This window comes from Phragmites australis, chromosome 21, assembly GCF_958298935.1.
Source record: "Phragmites australis chromosome 21, lpPhrAust1.1, whole genome shotgun sequence".
NCBI classification, from domain to species: Eukaryota; Viridiplantae; Streptophyta; class Magnoliopsida; order Poales; family Poaceae; genus Phragmites; species Phragmites australis.
Window position 1 is genome coordinate 7,972,684 of NC_084941.1, and position 25,531 is coordinate 7,998,214.

The window sequence follows — 25,531 nt, forward strand, 5'->3', positions numbered from 1 at the left end:
CTCTGGAGCCAGAGCTCCCCTCCTCCATGCTATGGCCTCCGAAGCCGAAGCTCCCCACCTCCGCGTTGGCACCCCATCTCTGAGCTGAAGCACACCGTCTCAATGACACAGCCTCCAGAGCTGGAGCACACCTCGTCAACGGAGCTACCTCCTAGCATCATGACTCCGGAGTCGGAGCTCCCCTCCGTCGTGCTAAGGCCTCTAAAGGTGAAGCATCTGTAGTGAAAATGGCCATATTGGGCCATGATTGTGATTTTAGTGATTAATGACAACAGAGTCAATGGGACTAACATGTTTGTCAAGAATATATGATATTAGGTCTCATGGATGTAATACATAAAGAACCCACCACAACCGGGACAAAGTTGGACTGAATTGGAGAAGTCCCAGGAACATTTGCCTCACTAGATGGTCCGATGCTCTGGGTGTTGAACTCACCGGAGCATATTTGACAAAGGAGAGGGAGGATCTCACCGGAAGATCCGATGATTAGAGAAGATACACACCAGAGCATTTTGTCCATTGAAGTTGAATATCAAAGCACTGGATGGTTCGGTGTTCAATGTGTTGCACACGCCGGACAATAAACAGTGCAAAGAGGCAGAACGAAGTTCAACACATTGGATGGTCTAGTGATGAAGGTTGTGCACACCGGAACATTATTTCCAGAGAGTATTGTATTGGCTCGGTTGGCTGAAGTTAACTCACCGAATAGTCCGGTGATGAAGTGATGTGCACCGGATGCTTTCACCGGAGCAATTTACACAGAGAAGAAGGAAGGGCTCAGATTGCTCAGAATAACTCACCGGATAGTCCGGTGATAGAGATGAAGTATACACCAGAGTATCCGGTGTTCATAGAGGCTTTTGTGGGGGTCCAACGGCTAGTTTGTGAGAGTGTACTCACCGGATGATCTGGTGTTAGTACTATTATTCTCAACGGATCATTCGGTGTTAACATTTTTTCTGAGTCATTTGGTTAACGGCTAGTGCGCGGGTTTGGAGCTATAAATACCCCTCCACCCAGTCATTTGAAGGAGTGTCATGCTGCTGGAGTCTAGAGGAAGCTCATACACACTTGAGAAGACATCCAAGCCACCGAAGCGCTTAAAGTGATTATCCAAGGCGATTAAGCACAAGATTAGAGAATGTTTAGTGCTTATAGGCCTAGACAGAGTGTTGCAAGGTGATTTCTTCCTAGAGAGTGGATCAAGGACTGATCCAACCTTGTATCAAGTGGTACACTGGCACTTTGGAGTCTTAGTGACTCACCGGCAAGCTTGTTGACCCCTTCAACTTGATGTGGAGCGGTGGCAAGGCGATTGTGCGGGGACGCGGAGACCCTTGCCTTGGAGGTTCAAGCTCCAAAGTGATCATGATGGCAAGGGATCAGAAGAGAGGCTTGTGGTGAGGTCTTGCCTTGGTGGCTCATCCGAGTTGAGACCTTGTATTGTGACTTACTGGCTCAATAGCTATGACCGGGTGCTGACCGGGAGCATATCCTTGGTGGAGCTCTAACATGAACTATGGGTTGCATTCATGCCATCGATACCATAGGAAAAAATTATTGTGCTGAGTTTGCTCTCTCTATCTTCGTTTTCGCATTTACATTCTTGCAATTTACCTTCTTAGATAGGTTGCAAACGCTTTGACGGTAGAGTAAACACACTAGATAAACCTAGAGCACATCTAGATAGAATTTGATATAGATTTATTTTGTGTTATTTTTGGAGCCGAAATCATTCTAAGTGTCCTAATTCACCCCCGTCTTAGGACGTCATTGATCCTTTCAGCACCTCGCCTCTGCGACATGGCTCTTGGAGCCAGAGCACACCTCATCGTCGGTGCTACCTCCTAGCATCACATCTCCGAAGCCAGAGCTCCCCACCTCTGAGCTATGGACTCCAAAGTCGGAGCTCCCAGCCTCCACATTGTGGCCTCCGGAACTAGAGCACCCCACCTCCGTGACATAGCCTATGGAGCGGGAGCACCCCATCCGCGCGTCACCGACCCTGACTCCATGCATCACGAGCTCTGAGGCCTCTGGTATTTTGAACTTTGGGATGATGAGCATGTGCGAGAGCACACAGTTCTAGAAGATCATGATAACCTTGGCCAGTGACAAGGTCTCGACGACGGTGGGCGGGGTGGTGTTGGTACATGTCAAGCCCCTCCAAAGTCAACTTCACATCGTTGACCTTCCCAGCCTTCTCCATGAGCTCTGTCGGCGAAACCGCTCCCCCGGCTCCGTCGTCCTCTTCACCGGCGGGAAGCATCGCTTTTTTAGCACGGCAATGGGGTGGAAATGCAGCTCCGACATGCCCAGGCGTGGCCAGTCCAACACGGGAAACCTGTTGTGACTACTGAACCATGGCACTTTGACTATGTTGACACCTTCCCTAATGACCAGGGGCGTGATGACGTGCAGCTCGGCAACGACAAGCTCGCCGACGCTCGAACATGGTGATGGGGAGTAGGAAAAGGTTGTTGGTGAGCTCGAGAAAGATGATGCAAAATGAGATGGTTATCCTCATGGACCCTTACATAAGCGCAGCGACGCCTAGTACGGCATAGAGCCCATGGTCAACGCGCACGAGGTAGCACTCATTCGAGCAGGCATAGCCAAGGTGTGGCAGGCACCCACGCCACAACTCCAACCACACATCCCTGTTCAGAGGTTTGGCATGTGGCGATCTGAGGTGTGGTCCTGGCACTACTCGCCGAGGCATACCGCTACCTCAACACCATCTACACACGACCGCTCACCCAGAAACAACGCACGCAACGCTGCCTGGGGCCACCATGGCTCCGGACCAAGCCTCCAGCCTCAAAAGGCCATAGACAGCCCACACATGATCCACCAGCTATGAGCTACTACCTATGATATTGATCAAGCTGTTGCAAATCCAAATACCCTACACCACTCGAGCAAGTTGTAGCTATCCACATCCCACCCTGTCTGCTCATTTCACAGTGGAAGAAGGACATTGAGTGGGCCTTGGAGCAAGGAGTAGTTGAGACCCGGCTTCACATGGACTAAACTGGTGGAGTCCCTTCGGACACCCATCTAACATCTGTAGCACCACTCCTCACCCAATTGTTGAAACTCAATAGAGAGCCACGAGTCATACCATTATGCCATTCATTTTGCCATACTATGATGCCCATAGAGAAGATATAGCACTCCACCTCAGCAGGATTTGTGTCATTCCAAAGACTCACTCCTTCAGTTAATTCATGTCCAAGTGCAAACACAAAAGCAACAAGGAACTCAAATTGTATCTTCTCATTGTCCAAATGGTCCTAATATTTGTGATACTTGAATATGCCATTTCTCAATCTGATAAACCACCAGTTTTCCCACAACTCAAATATAACCCCTTTGTTGGCATTGAAAATTATGCACTCCTCTGCAAATTCCTGAAATTGGTACCCTGCACATCAGCCCTCACAGTACCCAACACATACCACCATGCTGCTGCTGTCCAATTCATCATGCCAATTAGGCCACAGCTTCAACTCCACTTGAACCACTTTTATTTCACTGCAGCCCTCCTTGGTGAAACCAAGGAACAAGAATATATGGTCAGGTAGAGTCTCACCAATAGACCTCAGATCAGCCACAAATCCTGCAAGTAGTACTGCAGCCGCTCCTTGTACATAGTCATGAAAGACCCGGTGGTTTGCCCTGTACTTCTCAAGAACCTCTATAATCATATCCTCAAGGTAAAAAATGGTAGCAATAATCTCTATAATCATGTGTGCTAGTGGTGACGTAGGATGATGACCTAGTGCATGCATGCTCTGTATAAGTGTAAGTAGGGTATCGGTGTAATAAGAGAAAAAAGAGAAAAGGAAAGGAAAAAGAAAAAAATAAATTTTAGAAAGATTCAAAAAACTTGAGTTCGGCAAAAAGATTCGATTAAAATCACAATACACCAAAAAATTATCAAATTGAATTTTTTTTAATTAATAGTGATGTGTGCCTGTTTAATTAGTATTTTAATTCAATTCAATAAAATAGTTGTGCGCATCTAACAACTGCATGGCCAAATTGGTGGTTATGGACGGGATGTGATGTGAATGATGGATAGATAGTGGTGTAAGCCTGTTTAATTAATCTTTTAATTTAATTTTAAATATTAATTATTTCATTTGAATTCAATATTGATGATTTAATTAGTATCATTAATTACTTAAATATTTAGTATTGTTAAGTATTGTACTATTTAATTTGCATTGTTAATTTATTTATTATTATCGAGGGGCGTAATTAGTTGTGTATCGTATATATATCTAAATAGTTATTTTATTACATGTACCTTTGTTTAGCAGATACGGATGGTTTTCCATATTTATTATGGAGAACGTCATGTAGTTTTGCACGGAAGGTTCGTAATAATCTAATAATCTAGATGGCCTAAAATCACATGTTATGAGTCTTTTGCATGTGAACCAGCAATGTCATACTATTATCCTGGAGGGTGTGCGGCTATAGCTTATTCCAAACAGCTTGGTCGTTGTCAATACGTTGTTCGAGATGAGAAAGAATAATGTATAGACTTTGTACTCACGCAAGGCATTGAAGGAGAACTTTGATATGGGGGTGTACATAAACATAGTGCCATAACTGGTGCAAGGTGATGCAGTGACTATCGTGGAAGGATCAGGCCAGCAGGTGATGCATGAAGATGATGGAGGGCATGTCGGGTAGGGCAGTTTCGGTAGAGAGGGAGCTAGAGTGGACCCTTTTGAGGTAGATGCATGATACATGGATGATGAAACTGGTGGTAGCAGGGATGAAGAAGCTGCTAATAACAATAACCCAGTGCTAGTGATCCAATACTTTTGTGGTGCTAGGCTGCTGGATTATGCCGTCATTGAGTATAACACCTTATCTAACTTGGGATACCATAATAGCGACATCCAGGTCGAGCAACAGTTTCGTAACAGGGGGGAGGTCATCTAGTTTATTAGCAACTATGATGTAACGACAAGAAGGGACCACAAGTGCGCCCGGTCTAACCGTATGGAGTATGAGATTAGGTGTAAGCACCTGAATTGTCCTTACTTCGTACGAGCACATAAGCCGAAATATGAGAAATATTTTATGATCAGTAGACATATCCCACATACATGAAACGAAGAGGCTATTAGGAATGTGAGCCACGCTGTTGATGCGAGGTTCATACCCAACTCCTCATCACCCTTGTTGACACGGGCATTTGTTTGTCACCAAAATCCATTATGGAGGAGGTGCAGACTAAGACGGGTATGCTGATCAATTACCACACTGTATGGCTAGTGAAGCAGAAGGCGTTGAAGATGCTGTTTGGAAGCTTTGAGGAGTCTTACAGCTATGCTTTAAGGCCACTGCAGAACATTGCCATGATGAATCCAAGGACTTAGTGGGCCATGGCGGATGAGCCGATCAAGCAAGAGGATGAGTCATACAACACCACTGACTGATACCTCATTAGGTTATTCTGGTCCTTTGGACAATGCATCGAAGCTTTCAAACATTGTAGGCCGGTTGTATGTGTGGATGCCACATTTCTGAGTGGCACTATAGTACCCTTATGACAGAGATAGCAGTAGATGCAAATAATCAGATCATTCCTCTCGCATTTGTAATGGTTGAGAGTGAGCACATTGATAGTTGGTTGTTGTTCCTCACCTTGGTGAGGGCACGTGTCATGGACAACAAGGAACGAGTTTGCATTATCTTAGACTGAACCAAGGGCCTTCCACATGCGTTTGACGTGTTGTATGATAGTACAAACTACTCCATTACATAGCTTGATGTGGATAGAACATGGTGCATACAATACTTGGGAGCGAACCTGTACACAAGGTACCGTAGCAAGTATCTTGTAAAGAGATCCAAAAGGTTGTGTCTGCAGAGTCAGCAGGTGAAGTTCAACGAGATATGGAGAGAGTTAAATGAGGCCACTCGCAAGATGATGGCAGAGCAACAAGCATAGGAGGACCATCTGCGAATGCAAATGGTTGGAAGACAAACTATTGTTAGTCGTTTAAGTGCTACGTTCACAGTTATGGTTTGTATTCTAAACTATTATTCACCTATTAGTTGAACTACTTATTTTGTAATATATCATATATTTTTTTATTGAACCATGAAGCTTGTTATTCACCTATTTATTAAACCATTAAGCTTGTAATATATTCTAACTTTTTATTCACATACTTATTGAACCATAAAGCTTATAATATATTCTAATTTGTTATTCACCTACTAATTGAACCATGTAGCTTGAAATCATTGTCATAGCTCATAGTGGTTTTCCCGAGCTTCTTCAGCAACGGTACAACGAGAACCATAGGGGACAGATGATTTTCACAGGGCAACAGGTACACGATTATATGTGCTTTTTAATTGCCATGATAATTTGCTACTAACTCAGTATATGTATTAGATACCTTTTGCAGTTGCTTCCATTGTGAGCCCGAAGTGTCCATGCGATTAAGGAGTTTGACCCTTGATTTCACGAGCCACTCGCACAGGTAGAAATACTACATTTTGCTCTCATGATGGCCGGAGCTTCCATGGTGGGTGGTGGCAGGACACCTCTCCCATCAATTGAGGCTCCACTGCTCACAGGTCCCGTCAATCGGTAGCATCCTGAGACGCACACGTTCCACTTTCCTTGGCAAGATAGCCGTAACATTGAGGGATGTGGCTATGCTGACCGGGCTGCCAATCAGGGGCGCCCCGTTAGTAGTTTCACGACCACCAAAGGAGCAATTGAAGGGTTAGATTAAGGAAACATAATCATTTGTTATATAATACACTTCAAGTTTCATTGACCTTATGGATCTTTTAGGTTTGGTGTGCAATATGACAAGAAGGATGTTAGCCTCTTCATGTCCTGGATTTATGGGCTGTCACAGTTCGGTCCATACCCACCGGATGCGGAGAGGCTACAATTATACAACACTATAAGGTGTACTTGTATGTCCTGCTGGGAGGCATCATATTCTGCAACATGGCAGGTGATTATGCCATCCCTCATATTGTATAGTTAGCGAGTCAGCTCGCGTCACATCATTATGAGCCAATATCTTACAGTTTGACATCTGTTGTGCTCGCTGCAACCTATAGAGGATTGTGTGATGCAACCCAGCGATCAAAAAAGAAGGAATCTGTTACAGGCTGCCTACACCTCATACAGCTATGAAGCTAGGAGTACCTCTCGGTTTGTCATTGTCAACCTTGAGTGCTCAAGATCTACTATCCAATCCCATCTCCGATGGTATTGCAGATGACATGAGGCTTACGATGAGGTATCGGTGGATGCATGTTAGGTTGAGATGGAGTCAGCACCACAACCATGGCAGCTACTCCCGGGTGATCAGTGATCTGGACATCCTCAGCACCGATCTCGTGGAGTGGGACCCATGGCATATGGCACGAGTGACTAAAATTGCGACTGAATGGCTCATCGTGTCATCTTATTGGCATGACTCGGATTTATGGATGATCAAATGCTTCTTGTTGTACATGAATAATATAGAAGTATACTCTCTTGAGCGTGCATAGAGGCAGTTCGGGTACCGATATATGGTGCTAGTACCTCCCCCACAAGATGCCGGTCGGGCGCACGAGTAAGTGTGTTATTGTAGATACCATTGGTATCTTAGGTGATCCATGTTAATAAATTATAACAATTTATATCATGTACAGGAGGAGGGAACAGGGGGCAGAGGCATGTAGGACTGGGCATCCGTGAATGCCGAGCACCTGCAGAGGTGGACAGAATCAGCCGCGATGGATGTCATCATTCCTGCTGGACAATACGACAATGCTACGTACTGGGAGTACCTTTCATGGTACCATCCGCGCACGCGTGCGACCTTACTCAATGAACTTGTAGAGCCAGCCCCCAGACCCTTCCCCGAGGATCGTGCCCACCTTTTAAATGTTATGGTAAGTGATGCAGTACTTATATCAATTTTTAATGGTTGAACCTCTGTATTACTGACATAACCCTGATCTTATATAGACCGAAGAAGCATACGAGATGCATACGCAGGCGGAGCAAGCTTGTGGGGAAGAAAGCAGGTCATCAAAGCAGAGGGATTGGAACCCTCTACGGGACCACATGAGGACGAGAGGGTCCCACTTCCTATCCACTATATGTGGTTTAGGTGGTTGTGCCTCAGGTTGGAGGGGGTATGAACTACCAGCCATGGACTCGTCCCATGTCCCCCAAAGCAAGCGCTCGTCCAGTGCCCATGACGAACTCGTTTGGGCACAGTCGTGAGAGGCACCTTCGGCTCCAGAGCATCATGTATTATGTTCTGGTGCTGAGAACGAGGAGTGCACATAGGCTCCTGCACCCAAGCAGTATACACTAGGTTCACAGGCTCCGCAGTGGACACAGCCTCTTCAGACTACGCTGACACCTCCGCCTATAGCATCGACTCGTCATGAGGACGTCGTTAACTGCACACAGCAGACGCCTGACTAGAGCAGCACGTATGATTTTGACTGGGCTGCTGCAATGCAGGCTACCAGTTTCACCGAGCTCCTCCGCGCACAGTACCCATAATATCCTGATGCACCTTGGGGTTCACAGTGGTACCAGCAAAGCGAGCCTTTGGCACACCAGACTTCATCGGAGCACATTCTAGGGGTGTCCACACTACCGCACGAGGATCCTTCGTCATGGTACATGCAGGGCAGAGTTAGCGGAGTGGGATACACGTTCGATGAGGGTCCCACAGGGCAGGATGATGATGTTGACGAGCAAGGGAACATGTATCAAGGGCCAGCGCAGGCCGCTGGGATGAGGACCACACACCCACCAGATATGTACACTCCTGAGGATTGCGTGCGGTGTTGTCGTCCTTGAGTTACTAGTGCAGTTATTCGGTACACTTGTACTTATTAATGACACATGTATTATTGACTTTATTGTAATAGTCATTCCTATTATGTATTATTCATTGTATTGTTAATTTAATTATTTTTAATTTATGTAATATTTGTCAAATAATTCTGGCACAAAACTTTATTGGTTAGTTATTTATTAAGTTTTGTTACATATTAATTATGATATTTAATACTTATTTAATGTTTCTTAAATAATCAGGGATTCGTGCTTTGGTGCAGAGCTATAACGTTGTAGTGAATGATCAATAAATCTATGGTAAGATCCAAGTACATGCTTTCTATGGACACCTGCAATGATCCATATTGCACTTAATACCTTCTTGAAAGTTGTGCATGAAGAGAAGAATGATCCCTTCAAGGAGAACAACCTAATCTAAGCCGTAGCCAAATTGCATGCAAGACCCTTATGTTCTATGTTAACCGCTCTGCTCCAACATGTAACTACCGAAGACCTTAGGTCCCTCTTACACAAGCAGCGTCAAACGTATCTCAAGGTGTGTGAATTGGCCAACCATCCTTCTGTTCTATGTTTCTCTAGGAGGCAAAGAACGATAGTGATGTTACCTGATTAGTATGCATCCCACATTCAGGTTCGTAATTTTCTATGTAGTCACCCAACTTATCTTTTTTCTATTGATTCGAATGCTCCTCTTTTGCGTTAGACGTTCTTGAAAGATGCATAGTTGATCAACAAAAACATCACAAACTTCTTGGTGATGTATATGCTCTTCGGTGGGGGTGTCATGCCTGGTTCGCGTAGAAGACGATGGCGGTCAGCAAACCAAATGGATACAGTGGTGCCCTCTACTACTCATCCATAAAATGACAAGGATGATGAAAATGATGATTTTATACCCCCAATGCCTATATTCCAGTAGCAATACAGGAGAAAGTTAAAGGAACACTGCAAGAGTACGTTCACACACCACATCGAGATGGTGTACAACTGACAAGGAAATAGAATGTGCTGCTACCATGATAGCTTAAGACGATGACGACAACGATAATTTCATGTCACAACGACCCCTCCCTCCGAGGCCTCCATCTTCGGAGGACATTGATGACCCTAAAAATGATGGTCGATTTGCTGGTATCCATCCTTACAACTTCTCATTACCACATCGGAGATGACAACTATCTTACCCAGATAGCATTGACTGGCACAACTGGCATTCTTCAACTAATTTGCGTTGCTACTTTTCTCCGCTATCTTGAGATGATCTAGGTATTCAACATTTATACACTATGAACTATTCAAATGCCAGGTAGGACTATTTATTTTGTTTACCTTTCCATCTCATTACTGAACTTTTGCAGAATGAAATGACCACACCAAGCAACAACCTTCACAGGGAATCTCTGTCAAGCATCAATGTCACAACTTTTCCAGCTTTCACTCCATCCCCCAACCACCATAAATAATCCCACCATAATCCATGTATAGACCACTCATTCCCCAGCTCTCTCAATTTCAATGTCTTCCTTTAGCTCCACCAAGCCCACCCAAGAATCATTGGGGAATTTTCATTCCCTAGGGGGTCGAACTATCAATGTGCTTCTGTGGCGACCCTTGCAAGCTTCGCAACTCCCAAGACATCTCCTACACCTATGGCCTACGCTTCTTCATATGTGCTAACTACTAGTATGACAATCCTCGACATAGACCGTACGAGTACTTACCAGTATAGCAACGTATATCACTCATGTGGCACTTTTCGTACGATTTCATGTATTGTTTTACTAATCTACCCTCTTGTTTCATTTGTTCAGTCTTCTCCACCTATCTGTGAGTTCATGGAATGGCTGGACATGGAGCAAAATAAGCACTAAAAGTGGTGGGTTGACATGAGCATACAGTGGAGGAGGAAATCGAATGAATGCAGGAGTACAAGCAACAGCAGGAGGAACTACGGCTCAAGCGTCAGGAAGAGGAGCGTATGAGGAAGACAGTGAAGGAACACACCGTGACTGAGATACGCGAAGTAGAGAGGGAAAGGAAGTGGAAGAGGGCCCATCGGGCTAAAGCGAAGGGCCCCGATGCCCTACAAAAGGGCAAATATCCTAAGTGCACTCAATATCCTAGGTGCACTCAATAAAGAGCATCTATTGTAACCGGTCTATTTTCATTTACTGAGATATATTTGATTTAGCATTGGCACGCTATTAAGTTAGTCTTTAAATGTACCATACATACCAATATTTATTGTCGCCATCTCTTTATGGTTAGGTCCATATCCCATGTAATATTTATCATCGTATGTAATCTCTATGTCGGGTTATATGATAATCGTACTTCACAACTATTATTGTTCAACAAATTAGAATTTGTATCCCCCAATGTTACCTCACATCCCCAATGTTACCTCACTATAAAGTTACCCACACAAATACATTAAATGAATAATAAAATGTTGACAAAATTATGTTGAAACAAATTTACACACACTCGCTCATCTAGTTCCTTTCTTTATTTATTCGCTCGTGCCCTGATAAAACAAAGTTGTGCTACTACACTCTATTCAGCCCCACTATCACCAATAGGTACTACACTCTATGCAAAGAGATGACACGAAATGACACACACTTACTCATCAAATTTCTTTCTTTATTTATTCTCTCGTGCCCTAATGAAATAAAGTTGTACTATTGTAATTTATTCAGCTCCACTATCACCAATATTATTACACTATATACAGAGAGATGATATGAAATGACACACGACAAGACGTGACGTGAGCGACGAAAGCAGCACGCGATAGGGCCAGCCTATTTTCGGTATCTGACGTGCCGAACACGGCACTATGCAACGTATTCGGCACCTCAGGTTATGAAAATAGGCTGATTCACCCATTTTCGATGCCTCGCGTTCCCAAATTGTGTTTTTGTTATTTAAGGTGCCGAATACATGTGCTAGATTTGCAAATACACCACTATATTATCTATTTTGACAAATACGATAGCGTATATTGCCTATTTTTAGATTTTTGCCCAAACTCCCTCAAGTACAACCTCATCAGAAAGACAAAACAGAAATCACTCAAAACCTGCTGAATATTCATGGAACAAAAGTATTAGGGATTTGGGGTTTCGATTTGGTGATGGGAGCAGGATGGATAGAGGATTTTTTTTGGGTGGGGAGGGAGGGAGGATCGGATACTTTCCGGCTAATTAGTATCAGAATCGGATATTTTTGGCTCGGAATTAGTATCAGATAATTTTTATCGGAATTGATATAGCAGTTTTCGCCAGAAACGACATTAGATTCAGAGAACCAGAGTGACTGAGTATGGATATTGTCCGAATGACCCATATTGAATACTTATGATATAGGGCATGCAAAATTGTAGTGTTGTGAATATTTTATTTATATATTTTTATTTTTAAATTCTTGCATAATGTGTAAGCTTGTGAAGTTGTGATGAACTAAGTCTTGCCATTTATTATCCAAGCCTGCATGTGATAGACTATATTATCTCAGGTATTGTATAGTAACTTCTTAGTATGAAGATAAAATTAGGTGGATACTATCATAAAAATATCTATATTGAAAAATATCATCGACTATGAAGATGACATATGAACCCAGGGCCACATATCATCGTCGCACCGATGATATTTTCAACTTTTATGATTTTTGCGATGATACTTAGCAAATTATAGTATGAATATATTCCTTGATTATGTTATGCTCTAATGTACAATTTGAGTAGTCTTTCATGTTTCAGTAAATATTCACCGGTCGTATTCATTTTCGATCTATATTCGTTTTTGACATTATCCATGATCAAATTCGTATCCAAACTATCCATATTCATATATACTTCTGGTAAAAAAAAAAATATGATTTCAAATTCAGTAAAACCTCGTTCCAACCCATTCTGAACCGTTTTCATCCCTAAATTGGGATATAGCATTTAGAGATGGAGACAGGTTACCTTTGGAGGAAGAGGGGTTATGAAACGATTTAGTTGAGACTTCCTCGTGTGATAACTTTCAAAAACTAGCAAATATCATTCGCAGAACCGTACAGTATTGATAATCGAGTTATGCACACAGCTTTCCAACTAACCACGATTATCAACTAACCAAGTTCAAACATTGATGGAGTATTAGTTATTCTTATCCCCCAGCAGGGGCGACAGATACACAAATCACTTTATTCCTCAATACGCCTTCTGGTGTGACTTGAAAACAATACAACCAGTTCCACAAATTTTATGGTATAATCACATTGCGTCCTTCGAAAGCCAGTTATGGGACAGGATCCCCCGAGCATTGGTGAGCTCATCCACGGCGTCTCCCCGCTCAAATACAGCAGCAGCACCCATCCCGGAACCTGTCCATCATCAGATCATGTGAAGGTCTATTATAATATCCACTCGAAAGCATTCCTTTGATGCGCGTAAATGGAATTTACTTACCTATGCACATAGAAATTACTCCAAAGCGGCAGTCTTTGCCACGCCGCTTCATCTCATTGAGAAGAGTACTGACGCATCGCGCACCTGCCAATGCGAAGACATAGATGTCATTGTCACTTAAAACGTCCTAATCAGCCATCTCAGGGGCTCAACATTTTTGCATAGTTGGTCCAAGGCACATACTTAGTAATTGAACATAAGGAACATGGTCGACAATGAAAGGCAGAAAACAAATACCTGTAGCACCTAATGGGTGTCCAAGAGCAATTGCACCTCCATTAACATTGACTTTTGCTGGATCAAGTTCCAACTTTTTGCAGCAGTACACATATTGAGATGCAAAAGCCTATGGACAGGAGCAAACAGATATTATATGGTGAAACTAATGCTATCACCCTCACCAAAGAAAAAAAACTAATGCTATCAAGAACAAGAAATAGATGGAATATACCTCGTTAATTTCAAAAAGGTCAATATCATCAATTTGGAGGCCAGCAGCTTTCACTGCTGCAGGGATTGCAACAGCAGGACCAATACCCATTACAGCTGGATCAACTCCAACTGCAGCAAAGCTCCTACATTTGCAAGTATTAACACGAGTAATATCATTGCCTCCTCTGCTTTCATAGCTAACAAGTGTTAAAACAATAAAATTGATAGTAAAACTAAGGTGTTTGATGTTTTCGGTTCTTGCAGGAAAATTTTCTATGAGCTTCCGTCATCCTATATATGCTGCACATCAAACAGGGAAAGTAATGGCTAATCATACCTGAATACACCAAGAATTGGAAGCCCCTTTCGCATAGCAACATCTTGTCGCATCAGCAAGACAGCTCCTGCGCCATCACTCACTTGGCTAGCATTTCCTATGAGTTAAAAAAGCATTCATCTTTAGAGAGAATAAAAGTAATGAAGTATTGAACCCAGTTAGATTTCTCTATTAGTTACCAGCAGTAGTGCTGCCATCCTTCGAAAATGCTGGTTTAAGTTTTGACAGGATTGCCAGCGAAGTATCTGCTCGGATTCCATCATCTGCTGAGACTACAATCTCCTTTTCCTCGCCAGTTTTTGGATTGACAATCTTCACGAGATGATGATTGTGTCAGGGTAACACAGCAAAACAAAATATTTCAACTTTTGATCTGACAGTTATTCAATAGTTACCCAGCTACTATATTACCTTTGTATGAACTGGAATAATTTCTTCGCTGAATTTACCAGCACCTGCTGCTGCAGCAGCCTTCCTGTGGGACTCAACCTACACATGAACAGATAAAAAGAATTAAGAGCAAGAAGCATATTGTGCAACAGCCACTAATAGTCTCATACACATACAAGCGCACCACACAAGGGGAATCAGACAACTTACAGCAGCTTGATCTTGCTCCAGTCGTGTTATGCCAAATCGGTGTGCAACATTCTCAGATGTGAGGCCCATTGGGAGAAGGCAATCACGTGCTTGAGAAAATAGCTCAACCTAAAACAGTAGAAGATTCAACCCAAGAAATTAATCAGATCAAATATGTTTGCACATGCACCTAAATATACCGTCTTTCTGTATTGACCAACATGTTTTACTTACTTTGGGATTCACTTGCCCATCAAGACGAACTTGGTTCACTGTCATGGACTCCAGGCCAGCAGCAATACCTTGAATGGGGAGAACAAAACTCAGTTCACCGATGAAAACAAAACAAACTTATTTAAAATCAGGCAACAATAAATCATACCAATATCATAGAAACCTGCTTTAATAGCAGCAGCAACATCTGCAACTGCCTGAAGCCCAGAGGAGCACTGCCTGTTTACAGTCCTAAGAGGAACAGTGTCTGCATCCAACCAAACAAATTAATCAAGGTGGGGATAATGATGGTCCAACATCACAGGAATATGCAACAACGTCAATGTCAATACCAGGGAAACCAGCATACAGCGCGGCCATTCTGCATTCAATTGCCCTTTGGGACCCAGGAGCTAAGACGGTACCGACAACAATGTCACCAACTTCGCTCGGGTTCAGCTTTGTTTTATCTACCAAAGCCTATGATTGAGAAACAAAACGTATGAGAGGACCCAAGGACAACGACATGCGACCAATTCACTAATTTACAATTACACTGCACAAAGGGAGACACCACAACAAGCACGAACCTTGAAGACAGGAACCAAGAGGTCCTCAGCAAACGAATCCTTGAAACCCCCTCTCTTGGCCTTGCAAATCGCAGTCCTGTAGGCGCTGGAGACACAAAAGGTAGACGATGAATCATGTCTTCCCTTTTCGCGAGAATGAACTAACACAACTAACTTTCTTATCCAGAGAATTATTGCATCAGTATCATGAACCTAATGTTTAAGATCCACTAGTTTTGTCTGTCGAACAATTGGACTCTCTAGCATTCTCCTGTTCGACAGATTAATGTCGCGGTGCTCCCTCAAGACACCCATCAAAAGACGTTCTTTTTTACCCAGATTGAGACTCGCGTTGACTAACATCCAGAACCCAAATTCGCATCAATCCACCCTTGTAGCAGCGTCCAATCCACTACATGCTTCCACAATTCTCCACAGCACTGTGGCTGCACGGCGATACAAACCTTCCTCGGAATCATCGATGGCCCAGGACAATATCAAACATTCGAAACAGAAATAATCCCCACACCAGTAGCAATCAAAGCTTAAAACAGCTACACAAGATGCTGCCGATCAAGACAGAAGCCAGGAGCAGAGTGTCACTCACGCGACGATGACGACGTCGTCGGCGAAGCCCGCACTCCGGTGGTACGCCGCGCTGTCCCCCGCCGCGCACGCGCTCGCCTGCCACCCGGACGGACACACACACGCCACCATTGTCAATCAGTCACAGATCTGGGACCGAAGCACAACCACCGATCCAAAAAGCGCGCCTGAATCGATCCGAGAGAGAGAGAGAGAGAGAGAGAGAGAGAGAGAGAGGTTCTCACGGAGATGGCAGGCAGCGTGGGGCTCGCCGCGGGGTCGAGGTGCCGCAGCAGAATCCGCTGCCTGTCGATTGCCTTCTCCATAGCTTCCTCTCTCTCCCTTCCTTCCTGCTCCCAAGCTCCCTCCCTTCCTCCTCTCCTCTTGCTCCGGCAAAGTCAAGACTCGCGCGCCAGCTGCTGCTTCTCGTCGCGCATGCGGTGGGTGGTACTGGTGGGGGTTATTTGTAGGAGGGAGGGGAAGGGGGTGGGGGAAATCGCGGAGGTTTTACCACGAAGTCGGACGGGAGGCGGAGGCGTTGGACTCGGACTGCCGCGAAGACGGTCGGAGTCGTGGTCTCGCCTGCCTGCCACGAAGTTTGTGGGAGACGGCCGGGCTGAACGGGAGTAGGCGGGTATGAAAGCTCCGTGAGGACGGACCGGACGGACCACGGCTGGGAATCCTGCTCCCACGCGGTGCACGGGCGGGCCCGGCCGGCGACCGTGAAGATCCTCCGATGCAAAGGTGCCGCTTTTTTTTAGTGAATTGCACAAAACTTTTGCATTCGAGTTGCTCAAATACTACGAGAAACTTGCGTGGGCAATTGCAAGATTGAGCGCGGTGATGATTCTTGCAAAAATTACTGCATCCAACTACTCATCGAATTTCATCTGACTACCATAACTCACCAGATAATTTTAATATCTAGTTACCCGACCATCCATATTAGAACCTGATCTCAACTAATTAAGAAGAAGTCTAAGCCACTTTTGATCGTGAGCACGGCCGATCGATCAGTTTTATACTCTACAAAGTTTCACACTTTACCAACAAGTCGTGATTCCCATTTTACACTTCCGGGGTGTAGAGTATAAAGCTGAGGTCTCACTACGAGGCCTTTATAAAGCGCTTCCAAATCCATATGCACACACTAAGATTTCACCGCTAACAGAGATTTCATCTACTACAGATGCCCCCTCTTGTGCCACTTAACCATCCACTGGTGCGTACAAAATATGGGGAACATATAATTATTTGGCTAGGCCGTACCCATATAAACCTCGTGGTTGCACTGTTTAGCCAGGTTACAAGCTTTAAGAACCGGTCCTTAGGACCCCACACAGGAACAGGCACATTCTCATCGTGCGGCACAACACATGAGCCTTCATGCACCATTCACGTATCAACTATCCTGTTAGGATCTCTATTCCATATTACTACGAAAGATTATCATACCCGATTCATGTTGCATAATCATTAGTCAAGCTTAACTTCTAACACAATCAGGATAACGACTAGCATATCTATCATTTTCTTCCCATGACTCATTAACGACGACAAGAATATTCAGACAAAAGCTAGTAAACCCTATTCATAGATTTACAATTTAGACAAGTATGCAATGAAGGATAAACAACTAACATAAATTCCTAAAAATAGGTGTAAGATGTTCAAGGATACTTGCCTGGCTGTTGCTCAGTGTTGTTGAAATCTTGATCTTGAATATTCTCGAACGGCTCCAGGACAGAATCGTCTACACGCGGAGAGAACAACACACTAAGAGCAAGTGCAAAAATGAAGCTAACGCAACAAACAAACGCGAAGGAGGGCTTGAATACGATTTTTGAAAGATTTGAGCGCAAGAATCGTCCAAATCGGAGTTATGATGCAAAAGCTACGGTTAAACGAATTTTTAAACAGCTGAAAACGATGAAAACTATTTTCTAGAATTAAACCTAATTTTTAAAAGGCTTAAAACATTTATTTAAATTTTTTTAGAATTAAAAATAATTTTATTTACAACAAAGCACATTAAAAGCATTTATTTCACTAAAGAAAACATATTTAAAACATTATTAGAATTATTCTAGATTTTCTAAACTATTTTCCAAAAATGAAAACATTTATTTGAATCATTAAAACTATTTCCAGAATTAAAACTGGATTAAAAACCTATTAAAAATGTTTATTTAAAACATAAACTATTTTCTAGAATTTTCTATTAAAATAAAACCTATTCTCGGAATTCATTAGATTTTTGGAATTATTTTTCTAAAGGAAAACCTGATTTACTGTGCAAGCGATGATGTCAGCACTGACTGGGAGTTGACTCGGCTTGGGAAGATGACGTTGCCGACACGTGGAAGGCACGCGGCACTGACGTGGACTATGAGTGCTGACTGGGATTATGCGACATGTGGCATCATCTGATTGGCTAGCAAAGGGGTACAGGAGGATCTAATCATGGCCGTTCATCAACGATCGGACGGTGGGGGGAGGTCTACTTGGGCTCCGGCGGTCATCGTCGTTGACGACTGGCAAGTGCGGCTCGGGCGGGTCGTCGGAATCACGCTCCAGCGGCCAGTTTGCGACGACGAGCGGTGGAAGAGGGTGCAGGGACGATGGTGAGCCTCCCTAGGGGTCACGTTGGCGCCGGGACGGTCTTCAACGGCTTAACGACGGTGGAGGGCGGCGGCGAAGGCTCGGCGACGGCTGGAGCTTCGTGCAACGGCCGGAACTTGACGGGGATCGGTCTGGGACGTCGAGATGAGGATGGCGGACGATGTCCTGAACTCGGACGGCGTTAGGAAGTGGCGGAGCGGCACGACGACGGTGAGGGCGCTCGGTGGAGGTTCGGCGGCGGCGTGAGGGAGCTATGGTGGAGAAAATCCGGCGAGGTTTGAGGGCTCGAATGCGGTGGGGTAAGAGGAGCCTCGGTCGGGGGTTTGATTTGGGTTTTATAGCCGCGGGTGGGGCAGCGGTTGCAGAAAAGTGAGGGGTGCGCGTTCGTGCATCGTGATGACGGTTGCGGGGGAGCGGAATGGGAGGTTGTGGGCAACGGCAGTTGCGGAGACGGGCGTCACAGAGTTGTATGACGAATTGCTGTGCGTAGGATTGCCAAATTTGCCCTGCATTTTGGAATTAAGCCATGAGAAAAATGCTGTTAAGAGTAGTAACGGGGTAAACAGTGACGGACACAGAATCTCAATAGAAGAAACAGATGCTGTTTGCTGCTTGGAATTGGACATTTGGATTCCCTACACTGGAGAATTGAGATTCTGACATCCTGCAGTTAAGGATCGAGCTGGACATGGTTTACACATCGTTTGCTGCCAAATGACTCAGAATAGTGGAACATCAAATCAAATCATATAATTCTCGATTAAAAAATATTTATTCTGATGGAATGGAACTCGTACAACCTGCATACACCCCACCACCACCACTACTTTAGATTAGTGCATATATTTACAGCATTTTCATTCTTAATGCAAAACTTTTTTTCTTTTGTAATTATTCTCTATTACATTTGAATATGGCAGTGCCTGAACTGCAAGGGAAGCCAGAGGACATATCCAAAGAGAAAGCACGAATGGCTGCATCTCAGGTACTTCCACGTTTCTTTCTTTCTAATTGCTAGTATATTGAAATACCTTCAATAAAATAGCTATGGAGTCTGGTTTAATCTGCATCCTGTTGTTCATATAGGTGAATGGGCCTGTATTGGTTGAGGACACCTGCCTATGTTTCAATGCACTCAAACCCTTACCAGGTAATTGATTTGCTTTGTTCTTCCGATTGACTTCTAAATAATCTTACCATGCACAATTTGACATAAATTAACTTCCTGTTGCAGGGCCCTACATGTAAGTCCATTTCTTGTGCAAGCATTGTAACTCCATATCTCTCCAAATGACAGATAATAAACATCCTTCACCACCATAACTCATTGACACACTGTTTGCTGCATATCTGGTTAGATCTTAATCTTCAAGCTTTCAATGACACTACTAACATCTTTGTTCTTTATTTGGATATATTGCTTTCATGAATGAACAGAAAGTGATTTCGTGAAAAGAGTGAGCATGAAGGTTAGCTAACTGATTCATATCTCTTTTGTTTCTGGATCTGTCAAGAGCAAGGGAAAAGATGCACATAGCATAGACTGGATAAACTCATGTGAGCAAGTTTTGCAATTATAGGTTTGAACAACCTGTTAAAAGCGTATGAAGACAAATCAGCCTATGCTATGTGCATCTTTTCCCTTGCTCTTGGACCAGGAGAGGAACCAATCACATTTTTCAGAAAGACTGTGGTAAGATGTCATTTTCTGTTCATAAAGTTCTCTTCTGACATCCGACATAACTGAGGCTGAACACATTTACATGATGCATTGTTGCTGTTAGCAAACCTGCAATCCTGTATATTAGTTCAAAATGCAGCTGCATTTCAGAAGTTATAAGTTAGTAACATTGTTGAATAGAAAAAAATTTCCACTAGAGCATAAAGTGGGGAAATACAGAGCCACTAGCTCTGTCATGTTAACACATTATACTGCATATAAATGTACGTTTGTTATTTAGTCTTGTTCCAACATCTTTCCGCATGTTCACCTTGGTTGAAGTAGCCCATACTCATGTCAGTAGTATATCATGTTGTCCTGATCATGTTGTCCTGATCATAATACTCATGTCAGTAGTATATCATGTCACTATTTATTTTTGGCGTTGACAAACTCTACTTAAAATTCATGTGATGTACTATTGTAGGTCCTTCAAGAAAATGTTATGTCATGCTTTGATACTGACTCTCATTACGCAGGGAAAAATCGTACCTGCTAGAGGACCTACTGATTTTGGATGGGACCCTGTATTCCAGCCAGATGGTTTTGAACAAACGTGAGTTTCATTATAGTTTCTATTCTCTTGGATCCCTCTTCCTCTGTATACTAGCAGTCTAAGTCAGTGAAGAACCAGATATCTCACAGAGGGAGAGCTCTTGCTCTGGTGAAAGAATACTTTTGCATCTGCCAACAGCTGAAATGCAGTTCAGAGTGATGGGTCGGTTTTATTTTGTTTTCGATTCCCAGACGAGAACATCACATTCTGGAATGTCAACCAAACTACTACTTGGCGACTGTGGTTGATTCTTAAAGTTGTTTGATTGTGCAATACTTGATGCCTGCTATGAATTGCACTTACAATGTGATCACATGGAGTTTATACTACATGGATAACATAGTTTTTGTCTTCGTTAGAATTGGGTCCATTTCCATGTTAAGAATCAATAGATATCGATACATGGAAAACCTACTTTTTATCTCCACTAGACTTATGATATATCAATAAACACTAGGAACTGAAGAAGTACAGCTCCTGCCCTCAATTACACCATCAATCATAGTAAAAGAATATGGTGAAGCAAAATATCAAAATGACTAAATCTCGTGTAATTCCCATACACTGCACCCTTCACCAGCAACAACGCATCAGAACACAAACCGAACGAACACACATCGAGATTTCGTACTTCTGCAGCCTCAGAAGACAGCAAAGAATTGTTGCAACTCGCAATCTAAATTGACACTCTCTATGACCTCCGGAGCTTAATGTTGAGAGGCACCTCCTTGTAGGTGCTGACTCTTTCCCTGGCCTGCCGGAGCGGCCTTCCGAGAGACGATCTGCGCAGGAACTGAGCCGGTGCTTGCCCAGGCCTCTCACTGCCAGAAGCACTCTTGGGATCGATATTGCAGCTGCCAATGGCGAGCTGAACGCCCTCTAACTCGAACAGGTCCTTGCGGTCGCTTGGCTGCGGTATTCTCATGGACTTCCTGCAGAGACGGGTGAATGATTTCAGTAAACTCGGTTTGCTCAAATGTTGGCAAGAGTTTTTTTGAGCCCTTCGTTTACCTTCTCTGTGCGGTCTCCTTCTCCTTCGGCAACGCTAGTTTCGTCGACGCCACTGGTCCTAGAGCTGAAAAACGTTGGGCAGGCAGGCATTCAGACGAAATCAACAACAGGTCTGCGGGCAAAATGGCTAGCGCTGGATTGGGGGGTTACATCGAGATCTCAGCATCCGTTTCCTGCTGGCGTTCCTGGGCATCTGGATGCTTCCGGCATGCGACGCGCCTGAAGCGGGCTCTGGATCAACGACACCCCCATCATCCTTGATCTGTGCAGATATGTCAGAGCCCAAATGCTGTGGGTGTGCGTTGCGCCGCTTCATCGCCTTCTTTGCATCCTTTAGCAAGAACACAAGATTCAGCATTTCGCATCATTTTTCAAGGAAGTGAGTGGAATGTAAAGATGAAACTGGTAAGAAAATTAGTATCCCGGGTCATACATACCTCCAATTCCGATGTTTTTGCTTTAAGGGTGGCTCTTGAGCACGCAAGTTCATGCTGCAACGCTTTCAGCTTCAGGGAAAAAAAGAAACAGTGGCCAATCAGGTTCTTGCTGAACATGCCACGGACAATTGAGTTTCTCTGAAGATTCACACTAGATTAAAGAGTGTGCTTACCTTGTTTCTTCCAAGATTAAGCTCCTGCAAAATTAAAAACAAGAGGCAACTAAATAAGCCACATGACAAAGGCTTAACTGCAAAGACTAAAACGCAGAACTGAACATTTTAAGTTTTGTTGCAGAAAATTGGGGACTGAACATTTTGTTTTCTTGCAGAAAATTGGGGGGGGGGGGGGGGGGGAGGAGAACCACTTACTGCCATCATCTGAGAATTTGCCCGGGCAAGCTCCCAATTGGCGAGCCGCAGCTTCTCTATCTCAGTCCCGCTCAACTGTATGATATCGCTGCACACAGCGCACACACCAAAACCAAACCGAATCGAGTCAGACCAAAATGCGCACAGCAAGAATCCCCAGCCGTCACCGAAAGAGACCAAACGATGCAAGCAACCGGCGGGGCAGAGCGCAGATACTTACTCCCTCTCCTCGAGGAGCTTCACAAGATCCGCGTTCTCCTGAAACAGAAACGAAAATTCAGAAAAAGGAAAAAAAAGGAGAAACGTTAACCACACGCCAGGGCCCAGGATGGTTATCAAGAGACGGTGGCGGTGGATCGGGGAATTTCTTGCCTTGACCAGCTGCCCGACATCTCCCTCCGCTCCATCCGCCGCCGCGCACGTCGACTCGTCCGGCTCCTCGTCCGGCGCGCGCCTCCTTAGGTTGGTGATGTCTCCTAGCGTCTTCCTCCTCGCGGCGGCGGCGCATCTGGGCTTGGGCATCGAGGCTGGCTCCCGCGCCTTCTTAACCGCGGGCTCTGCTGCTGGGGGCGGGCTCCGCGCATCGAGGATGGCCGCCTCCATGAGTCAATCACCAAGCGAGGAGAGAGAGGAGAGGAGCGGAGAGAGAGGGGTAGTCGGCCGCGGGGTTGGAGACGGAAGAGGGAAGGGAAGGCGCAACGGCTAGTTGGGAGGCAACGGCTATTTGAGGAGGCGTGGAGCGGGAGGGGTTCGGGTGGGGAGCGCCGCGTAACGTTCAAATTGGAGGGGTGGGCGGAGGGATCGGCCGGAGGGGAACAGCCAGGTGAGGGACATCTACGGCTGTGGCCTAGCTGGGTATAAGGAATCGGTATTGCTCTCTTCTCGAGGAGAAAATTGCTCTTTTGACATCGCCAACAACGGGCTTCGACATTTTGACATGTCTTCATCAAAATGACACAAAGGTACAGTTTGATTTTATGACATTTAGCCCATTCTAATGGATTTTATTTTCTTCTAACTGTTTTTGCCACAGGAAAAGACAATCATGTCCTCCGCTAGAGCTACGTCGCCGCTACGGTTGGAGCAGCGTCATCACCGGGGTCACGTGCTTCTCTGCCATGCCTGCTCCACCCGCGCTGGGTTGGTCGAGGAGCCCGTGCTGGGTCACCCAAGGAGCCTGTGCTGGGTTGATCGTCGACAGAGGATGTGTCGATGGCTCTCTCGGTAGCTGCTCGGAGTCAGGAGGGAGCGACCAAGCTTCTGTTTCTCGGTCTCCGCATTGTTGGCAGCGGTGGGGTTCTCACGCGCCCCATCGAGGATGTGGCTGCCCATGGCTTCGATAATGATGGACGCGGAACCAAGGAGCAATAGCAGGAGGAGGGTCAGGGCAAGGAGGAGGGGACATGGAGAAGCGGCGGCACAAGCGGGAGCAGCTGTGTTGCGAGGAGGTGGCGGGCGGGACGGCTGCTGAGTGCGCCGTCATGTGCCACTTCTTCCCATGCACCGTCGTCGAGCTCATCGTCCTCGTCATGGTGCGTGTGGCCCTTGTGCTTTGTCGCCGCGCCATCTGGGCGAGGTGCCGACGCACCATGGCCAAGAAGAAGGAGATGGAGGACCTCCTCGTCGCGGATGCCACCTCCCCTAGGTCTCGTGCTGCCGCGGTAGCCAAGGCCAACAAAAAGGCGGAGGCGACGGAGCACTGGCCAACCACACACTCTTCGGACGAGCTCGTCGAGGAGGAGAAGAAGGTCTGGGCATACTTATCATTTCGCACACCAAAAATTGGAAAAGAAATTAAAATAGATTAAAATGGGTAGAATATCAAAGAATCAAAGTGCTCAATGTTTTGGGAGTTATTTTGGCTAAGTCAATGTTAGGAATGTCAAAATGCCGAAGCCGTGTGTTAGGGATGTCAAAAATGCAATTTTCTCCTTCTCAAGCTCTTGCTATTCTTGGCCAACGAGAGGGAGAGAAGAAAGGGAGAGCAACAGCAATGAGGATGGTGGTATAGGGAAGCAGAAAAAGTGGGAACGGATATGGGAAAAGCAAGGTTAAACTAACGTTTTCTCTAAATGTATTTGAATGTACACATACTTCCGTTAAATTTATAAGTGTTTCCTGCATATTCTTAAAGTGTGATTGGTTGCTCTTATGTCCTATTGCTCGTATAGCCGTATACACAGGTTGAGGGGAAGCAAACTGAACGGATGTAAGAGTGTTGAAGAGAAAAATGTTTGATTGGTTGTATTTGTTTGGACAGGCTAAGTTAAATTTCTGTTTAGTTGATTAAATCTGAGGTCGCATGAGCGGATACAAGAACTGAGGTTTTGATTGATTGCTCACGTAAATGTGATTTTGTGATATTGATAAGTAGGCCCGTTTGCATGAGCGAATGCAGCAACTTGCATCCACCTAGCCAAGCTGAGGAGGGAAGGTCCTCCGAGCTAGACTACGGGTGTACATTTGCATTATTGGTCAGGCTGAAACAGTGTATGCGGGCAACCAAATATGCTACTCTCTAATATTATATGTACATATAGAGCCAGGATCTCTGGCTGCGGGCAACTAATCACGTTCTTAGTATGGGATCCTACCCACCCTGGTTCAAGTTCCAGACTTCACAGTTGGCATGGGTGCTCACAATTAAATTCTAGTTAGTCCACACTATGTAAGGGTAGAACTCTAATCTCATTTAGACGCTACCGCACCCATATAGGTGTATATAAACATAAATATAATTTGTTTATATATGTGTGCATCCG

General features: G+C 44.7%; 3 protein-coding genes and 1 pseudogene across 3 annotated transcripts; 2 read left to right on the forward strand and 2 right to left on the reverse strand.

Moving 5' to 3' along the window:
- Positions 1–12,973: 12,973 nt before the first annotated feature.
- On the reverse strand, positions 12,974–16,801 carry LOC133903518 (3-ketoacyl-CoA thiolase 2, peroxisomal-like). Its single transcript, XM_062344932.1, has 14 exons — positions 16,298–16,801; positions 16,075–16,151; positions 15,489–15,573; positions 15,252–15,378; positions 15,068–15,166; positions 14,920–14,987; positions 14,707–14,814; positions 14,518–14,595; positions 14,286–14,418; positions 14,107–14,203; positions 13,789–13,912; positions 13,575–13,683; positions 13,338–13,421; positions 12,974–13,252 (listed from the first exon to the last, which is right to left on the reverse strand). The coding sequence occupies exons 1-14, from the start codon at positions 16,376–16,378 to the stop codon at positions 13,143–13,145; spliced, it is 1,380 nt and encodes a 459-aa protein (XP_062200916.1). The 5' UTR covers positions 16,379–16,801; the 3' UTR covers positions 12,974–13,142.
- On the forward strand, positions 16,488–21,109 carry LOC133903131 (inosine triphosphate pyrophosphatase-like; annotated as a pseudogene).
- Positions 21,110–21,478: 369 nt separating this feature from the next.
- LOC133903569 (shugoshin-1-like) lies at positions 21,479–23,549 on the reverse strand. Its single transcript, XM_062344988.1, has 8 exons — positions 23,142–23,549; positions 22,990–23,027; positions 22,770–22,857; positions 22,572–22,595; positions 22,399–22,467; positions 22,112–22,292; positions 21,962–22,025; positions 21,479–21,882 (listed from the first exon to the last, which is right to left on the reverse strand). The coding sequence occupies exons 1-8, from the start codon at positions 23,370–23,372 to the stop codon at positions 21,642–21,644; spliced, it is 936 nt and encodes a 311-aa protein (XP_062200972.1). The 5' UTR covers positions 23,373–23,549; the 3' UTR covers positions 21,479–21,641.
- A 623-nt stretch (positions 23,550–24,172) lies between these two features.
- On the forward strand, positions 24,173–24,982 carry LOC133903132 (uncharacterized). Its single transcript, XM_062344484.1, has 2 exons — positions 24,173–24,517; positions 24,953–24,982. Exons 1-2 carry the CDS (start codon positions 24,173–24,175, stop codon positions 24,980–24,982), a joined length of 375 nt encoding a protein of 124 aa, XP_062200468.1.
- The last annotated feature ends 549 nt before the right edge of the window (positions 24,983–25,531 follow it).